The sequence below is a fragment of the Phallusia mammillata genome, chromosome 6 (genome assembly GCF_965637545.1).
Source record: "Phallusia mammillata chromosome 6, kaPhaMamm4.hap1.1, whole genome shotgun sequence".
NCBI classification, from domain to species: Eukaryota; Metazoa; Chordata; class Ascidiacea; order Phlebobranchia; family Ascidiidae; genus Phallusia; species Phallusia mammillata.
Genome location: NC_137257.1, coordinates 9,725,164 through 9,742,993, shown reverse-complemented (window position 1 = coordinate 9,742,993; position 17,830 = coordinate 9,725,164). Strand labels below are relative to the sequence as shown.

The 17,830-nt window shown below is 36.9% G+C and overlaps 3 protein-coding genes across 3 annotated transcripts; 1 reads left to right on the top strand and 2 right to left on the bottom strand.

The window, feature by feature from the left end:
* Positions 1–4,222: 4,222 nt before the first annotated feature.
* LOC145234210 (uncharacterized) lies at positions 4,223–6,621 on the top strand. Its single transcript, XM_080098965.1, has 4 exons — positions 4,223–4,349; positions 4,877–5,048; positions 5,847–6,035; positions 6,476–6,621. The coding sequence occupies exons 1-4, from the start codon at positions 4,281–4,283 to the stop codon at positions 6,619–6,621; spliced, it is 576 nt and encodes a 191-aa protein (XP_079955091.1). The 5' UTR covers positions 4,223–4,280.
* Positions 6,622–11,165: 4,544 nt separating this feature from the next.
* On the bottom strand, positions 11,166–12,480 carry LOC145234595 (protein stum homolog). The gene is made up of 4 exons (XM_080099302.1): positions 12,366–12,480; positions 12,050–12,212; positions 11,524–11,703; positions 11,166–11,340 (listed from the first exon to the last, which is right to left on the bottom strand). Exons 1-4 carry the CDS (start codon positions 12,441–12,443, stop codon positions 11,186–11,188), a joined length of 576 nt encoding a protein of 191 aa, XP_079955428.1. The 5' UTR covers positions 12,444–12,480; the 3' UTR covers positions 11,166–11,185.
* A 1,403-nt stretch (positions 12,481–13,883) lies between these two features.
* LOC145233599 (uncharacterized) lies at positions 13,884–16,183 on the bottom strand. Its single transcript, XM_080098354.1, has 6 exons — positions 16,086–16,183; positions 15,833–16,003; positions 15,307–15,774; positions 15,160–15,244; positions 14,886–15,027; positions 13,884–14,353 (listed from the first exon to the last, which is right to left on the bottom strand). The coding sequence occupies exons 1-6, from the start codon at positions 16,135–16,137 to the stop codon at positions 14,228–14,230; spliced, it is 1,044 nt and encodes a 347-aa protein (XP_079954480.1). The 5' UTR covers positions 16,138–16,183; the 3' UTR covers positions 13,884–14,227.
* Between the last annotated feature and the right edge of the window lie 1,647 nt (positions 16,184–17,830).

The window sequence follows — 17,830 nt, the reverse complement described above, 5'->3', positions numbered from 1 at the left end:
TACTTGTCTTTGCATTTATTTCATGATTTGAGTTTTGGATAGTTTTGACATTTGAAGCATTTTTTTGCGGAACAAGAAAGTTTCTTGCAACACTTTTTGTAAACCCACTGCGAGAAAACATAACAAGTTATATTACTAGCCAACGATTGTGTTGAATTTTTATGTTGATACCGGACAGACTCGTTATAGGGTGAAACCGACGCGTCTAAAAGCACCACACAATTCAACTAATGCTTCAAAGTGAATTCGACAAAATAATTACATTTCGGAAACTTTAAAACTTTGCTTGATAAAGTTCAAAATTGCAAGTTAGTCATAAGCTGCTACTTGGCAGATAAGCTAATACCCTTAAGTCTTAATCATACATACGTGAAGAGTTCTCTCTAATAGGCTAAGTGCTCGTTGTTAAACATTTGATGTTTAACAAAGGGCAAAGATCATGTTTGCTGCGCAAGGTTGAATAAAGTGTGGGGAAATAGTTTTTAAGAAGACATTCACGTATTGTTGAACTCTATATTATCACTCTATTTTCTAGAAGTACATTTGGCAATGTACAATATAGAACTAGTATGATAACTTCTTAATCAAAAACTGTATAAGTTATCTCAAATACCCATGATATTATTTGTTTAAAGTTGTGCATGCTTGTGTGATAGCCCAATTGAATCCTAATACCTTAAACTTGCAATACTGCCGCAAAAAGCCAACCATCGTTACCAACATTTGCTTTAGTAATGCTAATAAGGGGATAGCCCATAAGTACGGTTGCTATTGATCTTGATTTTTTTACAAAATTACGCACGATAAAAACAGTGTGATTTACATCATCCAAAATTAAAATGAATACGTTTTATTCAACTTCGCTGGCAATTTGTTTCATACTAAAGCTAGTATTTAAGTCCGTGTCTTGTGTACCAAATTTAAAATCATGCAAGATTAGACGTTTGCAACCTCCTTTTGAATATCTTACTTGCAGCTTATGCTTAGCTGATCTGAAAATCAAAACAACACCGATTGACACCACATCTCAATCTGTTTCCGCGCATTGTCCGTTTCAACAGTACACCTCCCTTCGCATTAAAATGCTTTGTGTGGTAACGTTTTTGTAGTTTGGTGTGTTTACCCAGTTATTTAAAGACTTCAATATTTGACAGTTTGGTTTCAACCTGAAAAGGGCACAGCGATCTTCAGAGCTAGAACCAATTCGCGTTGCACTTTTTATACGAATAGGAGACAGCCGCGCAAAAATACACCCGACTAAATTAAAACTGACATATCGAACATCATCATAGCAGCAACAATCAAAACAAACATACGTTGACGGGTTGGCGCAAGAGAAAAATGCCAGTGCTGGATTTTTTTGAAAATCATAGGAGCTTGCCCAAACATCCATCTTTCTTCCAAAGGTATTTCAAAGCCCTTGACCGCAACACAGAATAACGACAGAAGCACTATAACGAGGTACACAGACTTCCACTCAAAATTAAATGAACCATGATACGAGGGGAAGTAACCGGCGATTTCGTGACGTCGCTGCGCAAGTGACGTCAAACGCTGTGACGCGGTGAACGGTACAGCATTGAGATAGCGAGTGATGGCGCCTCTGACACGCTTAGATAAGCTGCTGCCTTCCTTCTTGTCTATGCAACAAAAACACAAGTTTTGGCTTTGCAATAACTTTTCAAAATGTAAATAGTTCAATAAACTGTGTGCTGAACATGCATATTGTTTTTGAAGGTCTCATTTTTATTCTTTTTACCTGATAGTTCGATGTCGTTCAGCGCCTCTTGGTGGAGATGAGCAAAATAGTTTTCTTCCAGTTCGTCAGCAAATCGAAACGTTGCTTCGTAGCTCGGCGTAGTCGTAAATTCCTGTAGTCTTTCATACGATATACTGCGGACAAAATGGTTTTGTATTATTACATGAAAATGCTCATCAGGATAATAGCTTTGAAAATAACAAACACAGTTTAGTAATCGGCCAAAAATCAAGGTTTTTTATGAGACACAAACATTGTAAAAATATAAGGTTTTCTCTTGAGTTTTAAGGTCAGGCCTTAAGTTAAGACTATAAACTAAGCTTTGTTGTTGTTGTTGCTTTTTTGTTATTTGTATTATAATACCTCACTTCAACCCTAAAGACCCTGAAGACCCTAACCGTCAGCATTTTAAGCTTGCTTTTTTGATGCATTTGCGCCATCCATCAGTATTAGGCAAACTTTGTCTGATGTGAGTTCTTACGTTAGTAGAACTTCCGAAGGAATTGCGGTAATGGGGAAAATATCAAAACACCACAAAACAAACAACGGCAAATAAATAAAAAAGGTATTCATGCAGTTTCATTTTCAGATCAGAGCCAAGTTATTTTACCCCATCATATAGTTTTCTTATAGTTTCTTATTCTTGTAGTTAAATCATGTTAAATTTTTCGAAGTGGATTAAGTTGAAGTTTAAACAAACAGATATCCACAATCAGCTTGTATCTTGATCTATAAATGACCAATCGACATATAACCAAATTAATCTAAAAATAAACAGACCAGTCACTTTTCTTGAATATTGTATATATTGCATTGTTTGCTTGACGCAAAAGTCTTAAATCGCGCGAAAATGATGATTGCAAAAAATTTAACTAACAATAAGAAAAAAAACTCACCTGGTATTAACTCTGACTTTTATTATGTTACATTTATTTAGTGCTTCTAGTTGTTGTAAGACCCACAGTCGCTTGTGTCCGTCTAGCATCCAGTATTTTTCACCGCGCTCTGCCACAGTCATGACGTCATCGTTCAGGTACGTCATCTCTGCAGTGGTGACGTGACCCATGGCGGCTTGACGCAAAAGATCGAAAACGTCGCAGCCGCTCGAGAGGCGCAGGGTTGAAATATAATGCAGACATCTATGCATAGAAATAAAAATTATATTGAGAACTAGCCAATTTAAAGAGTCACTTCTAAAATGACATAAGGTAGAATGCAAGTAAAATAAAATAAGTCGCTAAGTAGCAGTAGAGAGTCACCAAAGCTCCTACAAACGTAAAAAATAAAAATTGTCAGACATTCTAGACCAGTAGTTCTACGCTCACTAGAAACATCCACCAAAAGTCAGTGAGCCATTTTCTTTATAATTCGCAGAATTGAGTGTGTGTTGCAAATATCTATACTTCCTAGTTTATTGGACTCTTTCCCACACCCTTGGCAAGTGAGGTTTATCGCGTAAGAATTGTTGTTTACCCCATTGGACTTGTTTGAACCAATCTTCCTGAAAGCTGAATTGATATATCCAGATTTCCTATTAAACTCCTACATGTAGGCTCACTAATCATTTGAAATGTATATCATTCTCCTATTATTAGCCAAATTCTTATCTTGAAGATCCTGGACTTTACAATTCAGTTTGAGACCACAGCTCTTACGGGAATACTTAAAGGGGCGCCGAAAGATACTTTAAGGGGCCCAAGAAAAAAATGGACTGATTTAGGTTTAATTTAAAACTCGACATCATTTGTCACATTTTGTGGTAAACTTTAACATGGTCAGTGGGTAACGAACTGTTACCAATGATAGCTATTTGTATACCGTACCTTATTTGCGACGGCTTCACATGAACAAACTTTGGTTGCTTGGCGTGTGTAAAGAAATGCTGTATCATGGCAGCGCAAAACCAGGCGGCAAAACTTTGTAAACAACATTCATTCCCCTACTGTTGTAGCCTTTGTTTCTTTATAATGGGGCTTTGTGTCGTCAGTAAGTGTTTGCATGACAATGGATGGACAAACTACTTTACATTTTTCATGAAAACTTCAGGCAACATTGCACCAACCTAGAAGTAAATGTATAAGCTACCTAGAAGTAACTTTGGTTAAAAACAGCATACATATTGGATCTGTTACATAATTGTCATACAAATCAGTTTGAAATCACAATTTAGAATGCATTAAGCATTCAAGCACAAATTTAAGACGCAGTATCCACAAGAACATTACAAACATATCTAAATTCGTCCGGCACGTAAGAGTCATATGAGCAATCTTATCCCGTTTAATGATTAGCCCAGCAACCGTTTGTCTTAAGGCTTTACTGTGTTTGGCACAACGTTTGTTTGTGTGCCTACCGTACAAACATCACAAACGAAAAAGTCACATGGTATCAACTGACCGCCACGAGCATACAAATACTTAGACCTGTGGTTTGCTTGACCAGTTTCTGAACCATAGCTAGGCAACATTTGGACGCAAAAAGTTGAAATTTAGTTACCGGTTTTGAATTGTTGTGCAAGGTAATGGATACTGGAAAAAGACCTATTGAAGAGGGCGGCATTGACGCGCAACCACCGCCATACTCACAAAATGTAAGTAAGATATCAATATACTTCTTTATGTTTATTAGTTAATCCGTTGGGTAAAAATGTTTCAAATTTTAACCATTTCTTTGTCAACTGCCTTTTCCATGTGTAACTTTAAAATTTCGCGATTCCCATAATCGGGTCCTGTTTTCAAAAAGTATAAGTTTGGTTGCAGCGGTGCGTTTCTTTTAGTGTTGTAGTGTCAGCTGTGTAGTATACTTTTTCATGACTTTCCTTCTCAATTTACTATATTTGCAAACAAAACATCAAACCAGACTCAAATTGAAAAAACTTTTGTCGTAATAAATAGAATATGGTAAAAAAAATTATGGCTTTTATGGTCTTATTTTTGTGTACTTTTTCAGATAGGAGTAAACATGCAGTCTTTAAAATTAGCCCATCATTAGGCAATATAAAGACAGGCTTAGTAATTTTTGTTTGTAAATACCGATTCGATATTAGATAGTTCTCCATTTAAAAACAAACCATATTGTTTCTACATTATACACTCTAAATTGTATTTACAATCACAGGAGATGCCCTTGCCGCAGCCAATAGGTGCACACGATGCCCCTCAGCACGTGACAGTGGTCACCCAGACAACCAGTAAAACATCCTACTCCACAATGCAAAATTCCATCCCAATAATGCCAATGTGGTGTGCTGTAACGTTGTGCTTTGTCAACTGGATGGTACCCGGTTTTGGTAAATTTGCTTGTCATTATACTTATGTTTGTTTTAAGCTACAAATAGTACACACTGTATCGACCTATAGGATATTATCATAGTGCTGCGGTGACAAAACGTTGACCGAATGCTCTAGTCACACTAGAGCAGTGGTTCTTAACCTTTTTTCCTTGCTTTGCACCCCTTTCAAATCACTAAGCAGTTTCGCACCCCGCTGGGTTTTTGTATTTGTATAGAATAGACCTAACCAACCTTAATGATTCAGCATCCCCACACCCCCTGGGAACAGTTCTCGCACCCCTTGGGGGTGCGTGCACCCCTGGTTAAGAACGCCTGCACTAGAGTCTAGTGTATAGCCTCCTTACGGCACTCCTGTTTGTTGGGAGTAACAGGCTAAAAAGCAATACCTCATTAAATCTTTTTGAACCCAAACCTGCCTTTTTAGATTACACATCGAAGTCAAAAATTGTTCACAAAATTTATCCGTAAAAAATCTGACGAACGAATACAAGCATCTTTATAGTCCAACACGAAATTAAGTCTAATTTGAGTTAATTAGGTTAAAAACGTTTGCAAACAACAAACCTGTATACAATTATTATTTGTGCAAACGTTTTCAAAGCACTACATTTTATTACAAATTGTAGAAAGCAAATATTTTATTTAAAAGGTAAAGAAGCCGCCCTCACTTACAGAGTCATGGCTAAATTCTTCACTACTGTAAGATACAGCTAATTTATTCTTTGTTTTTTGGCACTGATTGCATTTGCCAAAATAAGAGATTATATGCATAACGGGCATTTTAATCCATTTCAGGAACGATAATTGCCGCTTTTACCTTATTCTGTTGCGGTGTGGTAGAAGGGCCTGATGCCAACCAAGGAAAAACCAGCGCATTTTGCCTTAATATTGGTGTCGGTTGTCTTCAACTTCTAACCTGCTGGGTTTTTCTCATTGGCTGGGTGTGGAGCATCATATGGGGATATGCTTTTATCACAAATTCAGGTTGACTTTTTGCTAGTTTTCTGTTTTATTTTTCTATTGGCTTGGGTTGGGTTGTTTTCTTTGAAAAAAACGGACTTGATTCGTTCCTGACTTTACACTCTGTGTCAGTATTTTTTTTGAAACAAATTTAACTAGCTAGGTAGCCAGTTGCTGGACCCGACCTACAGTCAAACAGCCCGAACGCCTTGTTTAAGACGAATTGTCTATTGTGTTGGTTGTCTTAGACTTTTCGGAGGCTTTAATGTTTACGTCTGTCAATCAAACTTTCGAGCCTAAACGGATTTCCCAAAGACGATTCGATTCGAGTTTGGGCCGGGTGTCGGGTTTGTACTTTAGGGTCCGGGCTGGGTTCGGGCTCTGTATTGAAGGTCCAGAGGAAGATGTTTTTACTTGTAATAGAACTTTACCTCAATGACAAAATTGTATATGTTATTTTTCAGCAAGATACGATGAACGACAACGAATGATTACCATGACGACGGTAACTCGTAGCAACATGGCGACTGTCCAAGTTCCTCCCCCAATTTCAGGCACAGCTGACACGTCATTCTCAAACCCAGGACAGAGCAACCCAAATTATAAATAACGAAACTTATTGCCAATAAAAATGTTTTATTTTCACCTCTATTTGTCTCGGAAATAAAATTCTATTTGTTTTACAATTACTTGGTTCTCGAACGTTTTAAAATAATTTGCACATCAACTGTTAGCTAATTTTATTATTATTTGCTGTCCAATTTGTTTTCAGTCCAATTAATCTCTTGGATGTTTATAAGTAGGTTTGTATAATCTAGCGTTTTCTAAATTGTGGTCTGGAATCCATTGAGGTCCACGAGTTGGTCTTTTCGCTAATTCGGACTCGATCTGGAGTGTAAATGTATGTAAAATGCATGTAAGTTTCCTGTGCCAAGCATTTCTTGTTATTTGCAAAACCAGCTGAAATGCAATCCAGAACTAAGATACCGACCAGGTTGATCTATTTTCTTGTAATTTTTTGTTTATATTTTACAATGGTATCTATATGCTCAATATGCATAAGATTAAAACATTTTACATGTTAGTTTTGAAATAATGAGTATAGCGTATATTTTGCGGAGAAATTATAGGTGCACTGGGCCACAATAGGTAAGTTTAAATTTTTTCTAAGTTACAATTTCCATTACGCATTATTGTACGATGTTTATTGAGACTATAGCAAGAAAGGTAGTAACATGAAGATTTTTATGTTTTTATGTTTAACAGCCTAGAAAATTATAAATGGCAGTCACAATGTCGTGAGATTGGAAAAAAAGCTGCACTTGCATTTTTATTAACGGTGACTTTTTCTGCCTCCGAAAAAAAAAACTTTCGTGCTAATTTTAACAACATCTCACTGTCTGCCTTTATGGTCTGCTACTGGTTCAAACAAACAAACAAACAAACAAACAAACAACTTAGAATTGTATCAATGTTGGAACGTATATAAACATATAAATACAACAAAAAAGCAAAGCGAAAACCAAACCAATACAGGCATAAAATAAAAGGTGTACAGATATTTGAAGAATTAAAGAGTGGCGTTTTTGTTGCCATACGCTTCATCAGGCCGAATTTCTATGTAAGGTCGAGCCGTTGTGCTGTTATATTGGTACATGGGAGCCTGGGGTAGCTGTGAACATTGATGATTGGTGGTACTCAGCAAAAGTGGCTGCTGCTCCTGGTTTTGTTTTCGTAATGCTAGAATAAAAATAAAACGAAGGCAGTTTAAAGTTGTGCCTCCAACACAGCGGTTCTCAAACTGGGGTCCGCGGTCCAATAAGGGCCTTAAAGCAATTTCGCGAGGGCTGTCAAGAGCTGAAATTTTCTTTGACGAAAGGTGGTGCTAGAAAGATGGACATAAAGGATGCCCTTTGTTACATAACAACTAACACAGCTGCAACGGTTGAATATCGCAAACAATCTGAATTTTGTTTGTTTTGTTTGTGATGTCACAAACTGACTTTGCATCAATGCAAAGCGTAATATGGTAAAACTAGCTAAAATGCTACATAGTGATGTGAAAATGGAAAAATATTATTTGCTAAAACGAGGTTAATCTTTTTGCTAAAATATCAGCGAGACCTCGAGGTAAATATAAGGACCATTGTGAAAGAATAATGCCAATAGGCGAAATATATATTCTTAAGTATAATATATAATAATAATAATAATAATAATAATAATTGACTGATTCTGCTTCGTTGGAAACCTGTTTTCCATATTTAGACTTAAAACATGTATGTTGCATTTTTCAAATCACACGAAAGGTTAGATGTCTTGGGACAAAAGACACACGACAGTATATGTTTACCTTTCCGCTGGTTATCCTTGCATTCTACAAAAAATTACCTGATTTTTCGATGAAAATTACGCCCCACCAAATGCTCCAGGCCCATCCGAAGAAAAGCAGAAAGGCCGAAGTTACTTGAAGCCAGGCGATACAAATGTTGATGCAAAATCTTTCGTATCTTCCGCGTTGAGAATCGGAGGTTGAACAACAACAGCAACAGAAAGCAGAAACAAACGTACCTATCAACAAGACAAGAATTTCAATTTCAATAAGCAGCTGATAAAGTTTTGTATTTTGAAATTTTAGAGCAAAGTTGCCTAATGTCCGGTGTTTTAACTAGAAATCAGCTGTTCAAAGCAATTTAGTGTTTGAATTAAACAGAAGAAAATGATAAACTTTTTTTCAGCTCCTTTCTTCGGAAGCCTTTCAATTTTAAGCAAACAATTCACTCGATAAAAAGTGTAACAATATTTCTACTCAACACTGTAAACCAATTTGGGTAAAAATACTCCAAAAACGTTGGGTATATTGGTGGGGAAACCCAAATTTGTTTTGGGTAGTTTAAACCCAAAATTGGTTGGGCTAAATATAGTTTTACCCTATTGATTTACCCAACAATTTTCGGGTATAATTCGAATTTACCTAATTATCTGTGGTTAGTATTTTTGTTTTTGTGTAAATTAAAATGACTTGCCTAATCCAGGAGAAGTGGTGTTTAAAGCACACAGGGTTACAGCCAAGCACATCGGCATTGCTGGTATATAATCCTTTGCTATATCCAGCGGGTTCCTTCCAGCTGTATGTGGTGGTGATTGCTGCACTACGACGTTGGTTATATGCGTTGGCGGCGGAGGAATTGAATATACCTGATGAAATAAAACAACAACGCTTTAAATAAAAACTCAACGTGTAATTGTATTATCTAAAACAAATACAGTTTAAAAAGTATGCGGTTTTTGTTGCGACCTAGCGTGTGTTAATTGACCTAAAAGTATTATTAACCTTTTTAGATCTTTCCAATACGCTACATATTTGTCTTACCTGGGTTTCTGCTTGGTTGACATATGATGGTGGAGCAGTGTCATTAGTAACTGGAGCAGTTTCCTGCATTTCGTCAGGCATCATTTTAGAAATAATGAAACTAACATATATAGATCAACAAACTATAAATGAACACAAATGATTGACTACAAAATTTTGTTGGATTTACTGTCATTTATAAACGCGTTTTTAGTATCCCTTTTTACGCAGTTTTAGCATTTAAACTGTAACGCAATTATATACAAGTCATACACGGTACACCACATTCTTTTTTCCTATTGCAACTATACCTGGATATTACCACATTTAGACAAGTTTAATGAAAGATCACATGCTTTAATTTGGCTAACTATAACATGTTAGATTCAGTTCACGCAGTGCTGGTTAGTCTCCCAGATTATACTAGTTACATTATATCGGGTATGTTGCTTTATCATTGCTTCATTGCATTAACTTCGATATTTTACATTTTTGCAAAGCCAAATAGTGCCGCCTTCTGTTGCCAAAGTTGCTTTTCTTAAAGTTCTGAAGTCCCAGTTTTGCATTGCCAAGTCCAGTCTTAACACCTCACCCTTTCATCTCGAAAAAATCTAGCAAAGACATAGTGTCTGCCTTGAACTTTTGCACAAGTTGTGCTAGAATTTATTATCCCTCGTGATCAGTACCTTGCGCAAAACTATAAACATTACGGAAGTAGTTTACTGGGCATGTGACATGGTAATGTTTAACTAGCGATTACTAGACCGCAATTTACACGATTGAACAACTGCGAAACAATCCAAAAAACAATACAAACGTTCCTTTATTCCATTGTTAAGTTTAAGGGACTATTGTAATTCGATTGTTAAGCGATATTTGCTTTCTTTGTCTTATAGTTTTGGTACCGAATAGTGGATAATTGCGCGTGTTTTAGGATTGGTCACCTTTCGATCAAAATACGTATGTACAATTCGGCAAGCGTTCTTAATTTGTGTAAGATTTGCTCTTTCCTCAAATAGGGTCTGGCGTGCTCAGTTCAACAAAAATCCTCTGACTGCTTTTATAGAGTAGGCCAGGGGTCGGTAACCCCTGGCACGCGTGTCAAGTTTGTCACGCGAGGTGGTTTTTCATATTTGCGTGTTTTATTGAAGTGACAATTTAACCTGTTACACTGCTTGTTTTCAGTTTTTATCATGCCACTGTCTTAAAATTCAGCGTTACATATACAAAACACTCTGCTTTCCTTTTTTAATTATATCTGCTAGCACGAATGAGTATTATTTAGAAAAACGTTGGCACGCGAGGTCATTAACATGTGGAAATAACAAGTGAATTGGCACGCGTCGCCTCAAAGGACGCCGATCCCTGGTTAAGCTATAGTAGGCCATAGCTTAACCGTACCTGCCAAGAATTTAACCTTGATACTCTAAAACCATAAAACGTAACATAAACTTACAAAGTGCAATTTTGGAAATGTGTGAAAATGTAATCTGACAAAGTTATTATGGCGAGGCACACAAGTGGCCATAATCGTGATTCGTTGGACTTATTTAAGATTTTTACATCTTCCAGACTTCGCATACACGTGTTACTGTTTCATCTGCAGTTTATTCAAAACAGAAGTACATCTAAAACAACACATTGCCCAAATTATATTTGCAACACGAAATTAGCATATATTTGCAATAGTAATTCAAATGTGTTTATAACATACAAAACACACAAAAGTTTAATACAACTTTAAATAAAACAGAAAGGATGTAACCACAGAAACAAATATAAAAACAAATAAAGTTCATCAAAGTTGTCATGTTTTAACAACCTATTGCTTATAATCCTGGTTGTCGTAAGCTCCGCTTTGTGGTACCCCCTGATTGGATGCCGAGGGCATAGAATGCTGTGGGTGCACTGAAACTTGAGGTATATGTTGGGGTGCAACAGTGTGGGGCAAGGGAGAATTACTTGCATGTTTGTTGCCTAAAATACAATAGAAAAGATTTATCACATTTGTGTATACGGATCAAACTTACAAAAACACTAGTTAATAGCAGATGAAATCTTGCCAGAACCAGGTCGGTACATTTTAATTTAGTATAGGCCTATTGCTAGTAGCGAGTAGGACATTATTACGACAAAAGGCATAAGTGAAGTGAAACTTACCTGATTTTGCAATGAAAATTATGCCCCACCAAATGCTCCAAACCCATCCAAGCAGAAACATCCATACTGTGAATATTTGAAGCCAGGCGACGCAAATGTTTGTACAAAACCGTTCACATCGTCCACGCTGAGCATCAGAAGTAGAACAACAACAGCAGCAAAACGCAGAAATAAATGTACCTAGACAAGAACCGATAAACTATTAATAAACATTTTTTCCACGAGAAAAGCTATAGGATTTTTTTGCAACAAAACGTAAACAAAATCCAACCGAGTTATCAAAAACAAAGGTACAATTTTTCTCTATGCGCATATAATGTTGGCACTGAACTATGGTATTCGTTAACAATCAGTGCAGTTGGTAATTGTTTTTGCGAGTGACAGTACTAAAACAACGACGAGTACAAAAGACGGAAGTAACTGCATGACTTAAAACTTTGTGAAACTACTGAGATAGCTGAAAAATGGCCAACGCCCAGTACAACTCTGTTTACTAAAGTGTAAGACCTTTCTTATCAAGGGTTACCTAATCCAGGTGACATAGTGTTTAAAACACAGAGCGTCACTGCAAGGCACATGGGCATTTCTGGTACATAATCCTTCAACACATCGAAAGCGCCTTTCTGGGGAACTTGTTGGGCCGGTTGCACCACAACATTAGTAACGTTGGGTGGAGGATACGTATATACCTGCAGAACATAAAAATGCTAACTATAATAAACTTTACTGAAAAAATGTTAGTCTAAACATGAGCTATTGGCAGGTTGCCAGAAAAATGAAATTATAAGAGCTACTGTTTGCAAGTTATTTTTAAAGATTTTTTTACGCAGTAGTTTATATACCTGTGTTCCTGGATTTGAATAGGGTGGTGGGTGAGTTTGGCCAGGAGTTGCTGCAGATTGAGGCATTTCCGTGCTCATATTGCCTTTTCAAATACTTTATCTACTACAAAGTAAAAGCAAGAACCTACCAAAACAAGATCTAAAATTTTGTTTTGCTAATAATTTAAAGATTACACTATAAAAGAAACGCAAAACAACCAAACTATCGTTCATGACGCATGCGTGTGATGTTATAGCTTAAATAAGTGATGGAATTCAGCCGGTTCGCACCAGTTCTATAGAACCTTCTCACAAAATTTTATGAGATCAGCGAACAGGTTAGCACTACTGGTTACTGTTAATGGAATTTTTGTAACAGAACCGGCCGAAAAATATGATATTTGTGATAGAAGTGGCTGACAAAAAAATTGAGTCCCACCCCAGGCTAAAATACTTTTGTAGGTGGCCTATAATTGAGCAGTATACAATGAAAAATTTAACGTGCTACACACTAACCAATACATCAGCTATCATATAGGAAACCTATAGCTACCATAAACACTTCATTATCGAACGTGTTAAAACAATAACCACATACTTAGGAACACTATGCACGGACTTGAAAAGTAGTTTAATCATAAACATTACTGCCAAGGTAGTGGTGTATATACAATACATCGTGTTGACAACAGAGATTGTCGAAACGTCTACACGATGTATTCTATATACACCACTACCTTGGCAGTAATGTTTATGATTAAATAACCACATAAGTTATAGCTTCATTTTGTTACTACTTACACTGCTTAAAATTGTGCTTATTTTTTGTTTACAGCTTAACCTGTACTGATGTACAGCAAACCACAGGTAGAGTCTAGCTGCTAGACAGAACCATTGTTGCGTCATAAAACGTTTGAAACTGGTGACTTACAGAGTGGAAAGCTCGTGATCAATTTTCGATACATGGGCCTCAGTTAGGTTGTTCAAACATCGTAAAACTGGCAAACGAGAACGACCACGTGATTTGCTAATGATTGACTAAGGTGGAAAAACAGGGCCTAATTTATCCAGTTCCGGTACGACAAATTTATTTTCATTTTTTTGCTTGTGGCTATTTCGACATATTGGACCACAATTGAAAAGTTAAAAAGTTTAAGACATATTAAACTAACACCTGTATTGCGTAAAAACTACACAAAACAAAACTTTCGGTCTCAAAACTGCAATGACTGACTACGAACAATTTACGAATTAAGGTATCTGACGACGAATTCGTACACCATATATTACGGTTTTTGGAAACGATCTGTAAAAACCTACAAACCGCTATGAAACACCATTTTTCTTGTTCAGAATGGCAGTAAAGAAGATACATATGTTTGCGAAATTTCCGACAAAAGAGACACCAACATAAAGATGTCTTACACAAAAGTAATATATGATTTTAAGAAAGTGCAAGTTGAACGAAAGCGTAAATAGGTGCAAATCGCAAGATATAAATTGCAAAATGCATACAAGAATAAGCAAAATAAAACAGCATTTAATATAACAAAGATTTATAAACTAGGTTCCGAAAATACAAGTAACGATTAATAAAGGGTATGGCACATTGCCAAAGAGCGCTTTAGCAGTTCAAAAAGCAACCTTGTTTCAAGCTTAGCAAAGCGTATCAGTGGACCGTCAACTGATATCCCTCTATGGCCCCAAAACAGATTTCAAATTAATCGTGCCTGATTTTGTCTATTACGAGCACAATATGTAAGTATCTAATGCATAACAAATACAAAAAGCGAGTACAGTTGCGCAATGGTTATGTATACATGAAAGTTTTATCGGCTAACTGCAAACAATAAAACAACAAATTTCCAATTCCAAGAATTTAGTTACATAACTTGATAGCGCACGTCGCTTGGTTTCATAAAGCTGGTGAGTGGAAGTGAGTTTGACATAGTTGGGGGTGCTTGGTTGTTCATGCTGTCTGTGTCTTTTCCGATCGGAGCGTTTGTACCCTATAGCACAATTTAGCATGTCAATTTTCCAATCTTTTTTGCATTTAGAACTGGGTAAAAAATAGGTAACTGTAAAACTTCCAACGTCTAGGTCAGTGGTTCCCAACCTTTGTTGACAAATTTCTCCCTTAACAATTCCAAACAATTTTATACTTTCCCAATAGACTACATAGTATATGGTAAAGCATACAAAGATCATTTCAAATTGTTTTTTTCCAACTTACTAGGTTATATTCCCAAAACTGAATTGTCTATTTACAAACCACTTACAACTTTAAGTAAATTCCTCCCCTCAAGCTTTACGCATGAAATTAGGAATTCCTCCCCGGTTGGGTACCCGTTTTGGTAGGCTACATACAAGCGTTTAGTTTTTTCGCAAAATAACGTAACCATCCAAAATTGCGTGTTTGTTTTTTGGCCTCAACAGTTAAAAAATAAAAACAACAATTTCTTGTTTGTAATGCACTGTCTTGAGGTATAATGCAAGCACTGGACAATCTACAAAAATATCTGATATTACGTCTGTATTTACCTTTTCAGTTTCATCTGTATTTCCAAATCGTATTTCGAATGTGTCCACATTTGTGTCACTCTCGCGACCTCCTCCGACAGCAAACACTTTAGGAATACGTCCGCTAGATTCCATGTCTTTCATTTTTTGTTTAACGTGATGCCTACAAAGCACAAAAATTGAGCTTAATCATGATAAGCTGCACACAGAGAAGCAAAAGTTTTGTTCAAGTCAAATACTTGTTTTCGGACATTGGATACAACAACACCACATAGCCTAAACAAACAAACTTTACCTTCTGTAACAATTTACTCCCTTGTAGATGATAAATCCTATAACTGCTGCTCCCAAAGGTACAAATATGCATATTAGTGCGATGTCTGAAACAAACTCTTATAGTTATTTAATACAAACCGGTTAATTGTTATGGTTGTGTTGTTACCTGCAGAAGTAAGGGAGTTTACATTTTGGTCGTTTGTTTTTGTAGTTGCTGTTGTAGACCCAACCGCACCTTCAGCTGTAGTGGTAGACCTGGTTGTATCTACAGGTATTGCCGTTGTAGATCCTGTTGCTCCGTCAGCTGTAGTTGTAGGTCCTGTTGTACCTTCGGCAGTAGTTGTAGGGTATGTTGTGCCTTCAGCTGTAGTTGTGAGCCCTGTTGTACCTTCGGCGGTAGTTTCAGGCCGTGTTGTACCTTCAACTGTAGTTGTAGACCCTGTTGTACCTTCGACTGTTGGTGTAGGCCCTGTTGTACCTTCGGCTATAGATGCAGGCCCAGTTGTACCTTTAGCAGTAATTGTAGGGATTGTTGCTGCATCAGATGTAGTTGTAGGCAGGGTTGTAGTTTCGGATGTAGTTGTGAGCCCTGTTTCACCTTCGTCGGCAGTTGTAGGGTTTGTTGTACCTTCCGCTGAAGTTGTAGGGTTTATTGTACTTTCGGCTGTATAGTTGTAGGGTTTATATTGTACCTTCGGATGTAGTTGTAGGCAGTGCCGTACCTTCGGTTGTAGATGCAGGTGTTGTTGTAGTTTCGGCTGTGATTGTAGACCATGTTGGTTCTTCAGCTGAAGTTGTAGGGATTGCTGTATCTTCGACTGTAGTTGCAGACCCGGTTGCACTTTCGGCTGGAGCTGTTATTTCTGTTGTGAAAACATATTTGAAACCATTGGTTCAAATCGAATCTTGAATGCAAAGTTTTGTTGTAGATCAATGAGCACTTACCTTTAAGTGAAACAAACAGTGCAACACACAGCCAAATACTGGTTAAGCGCATCGCGGACAAACCTAATGTTCAACTGTAAGTAAAAAAGTGACTGTGATTTTTGTTGTTTATCGTTGTGTTCGAATTTTCTAAAACCATATGTTTCACAGGAAAAAAGTTGATTTACTCCAAAGATTAAAATCTCAATATCAATGAACGAATAAACTTAAAAAACATCAATAAAGTTTTTGGCAAGTCCTCAATATCCCCCTGCCACATGTTACAAAAAAATGCTGTAGTTTGGAACCTTTGACTAATTAACTTTATACCTTCATGGACAGATTTGCTTTTTCTATTTTGCTTTAGCTTTTAATATAGTAGTTACGAATAAACTAAACTAACAAATAATACAGGATTGGCCAAAAAACTCACTAACACCTCAAGCAAGAAGTGAACCACTGCGTAGCAACGGCCGGTAAGATCGAATCCAGGAAACGTTATGAACATTATAACCGCAACATCAAACATTGAATAAATCAAACCGTTTGAAACACTAACAGAGAGGTCCTTGTGTTGTAAACAATTGTTGTTTGATGCGCCGCTCATTCGAAATCTCTTGTGCTTTACTTTTTATGATAACTCACAGTATCTTTTTAGTGTGTATACGTTTTACATTTCCTGTACGATAGCAAAGCAAACATTTACTTCGTCGGGCTAGAATTCATTGCTTTCCTTTCTTCGGATGCCAAAGATGTACAACATAAGCTTTTCTTTTGTACCAAAACGCATATGTCACACACTAAATAATTTTTGTAGTTAGGGTTGATATTTCAACAACAATTTAAAAACTCACCAAAAATAAGATGCCAAGCTCAAAAACGGATTGAAATTTGTTGTTGCTTTGCATAAAAGATTTTAGCCAATTTACTTGCAATGTCTGTTTAGAAAGGTTTAATGGTTGTATGAAACAAATTATCTAAATTTTAATAAATCGTAGTGCCAACAAAAATAATTAACAAACAGTAAGAAAATATGTAAAAGCGTAGAGCCAATAAATGATAAGCTGCAGACAGTGCACACTGTTTCGACCTATAAGGTCTCATCAGTGCAGCTGGTGACGAGAGATCGGCCGCATTGGCTAGCGTTTACATTGATACTGTGACACTGAGCCGACTTCACTGTGGTTCCCAAGCAGTTGCTTGGCCATTGTGAGCCAGTTTCATCTGTGCTGTATGTCCAGTTGTGGCATCGCACAGACTAGGTGATGCATGGGGTTGTACCCTGTGCTCCCAACAAACTGGAGTGCCGTTGAATGGCTACACTAGCCAATGTGGCCGATCTCTCATCACCAGCTGCACTGATGAGACCTTATAGGTCGAAACAGTGTGCACTGTCTGCAGTAAGAAAATAGTCCCAAAATCTACAAACTTTTGCAGTAGACTTCTAATCTAATGAATAAAATGCGGTAATGGTTAATTGTTGACACAAAACTCATGTGTTTTTAAGCCGTTGTCTGATATCACGTTTCAGTTGTTTATAAAAAAACGTAGTTCTTTAGAAACATTTTATCATTATTATTTTTTTCGATTTTACCAGAGAGTCGAACCGGTATTGATTTCGAACCCGTGTACCGGTTGGATCAAGCCACACCCGAACTATAGCCTGAATTACATTTATTTGAAAACTCGAACCTGAGAAACCCTATACTCTGTTTGGCATCGCACCTAAAGTTTATTATGAAATTTGATTATGAAAAAAACAAACA

Bases quoted from the DNA above. Each gene is read 5' to 3' on its own strand.
- LOC145234210 (XM_080098965.1), top strand. From the start codon at position 4,281: ATGGATACTGGAAAAAGACCTATTGAAGAGGGCGGCATTGACGCGCAA. The intron at 4,350-4,876 runs GTAAGTAAGATA...TTACAATCACAG, and splicing joins CACCGCCATACTCACAAAAT to GAGATGCCCTTGCCGCAGCC. The intron at 6,036-6,475 runs GTTGACTTTTTG...GTTATTTTTCAG, and splicing joins TGCTTTTATCACAAATTCAG to CAAGATACGATGAACGACAA.
- LOC145234595 (XM_080099302.1), bottom strand. From the start codon at position 12,443: ATGAGCACGGAAATGCCTCAATCTGCAGCAACTCCTGGCCAAACTCAC. The intron at 12,213-12,365 runs GTATATAAACTA...TATGTTCTGCAG, and splicing joins ATTCAAATCCAGGAACACAG to GTATATACGTATCCTCCACC. The intron at 11,704-12,049 runs GTAACCCTTGAT...GTTCTTGTCTAG, and splicing joins CACTATGTCACCTGGATTAG to GTACATTTATTTCTGCGTTT.
- LOC145233599 (XM_080098354.1), bottom strand. From the start codon at position 16,137: ATGCGCTTAACCAGTATTTGGCTGTGTGTTGCACTGTTTGTTTCACTT. The intron at 15,775-15,832 runs GTACAATATAAA...CTACAACTTCAG, and splicing joins GCCTACAACTACATCCGAAG to CGGAAGGTACAACAAACCCT. The intron at 15,245-15,306 runs GTAACAACACAA...AGTTTGTTTCAG, and splicing joins AAACTCCCTTACTTCTGCAG to ACATCGCACTAATATGCATA.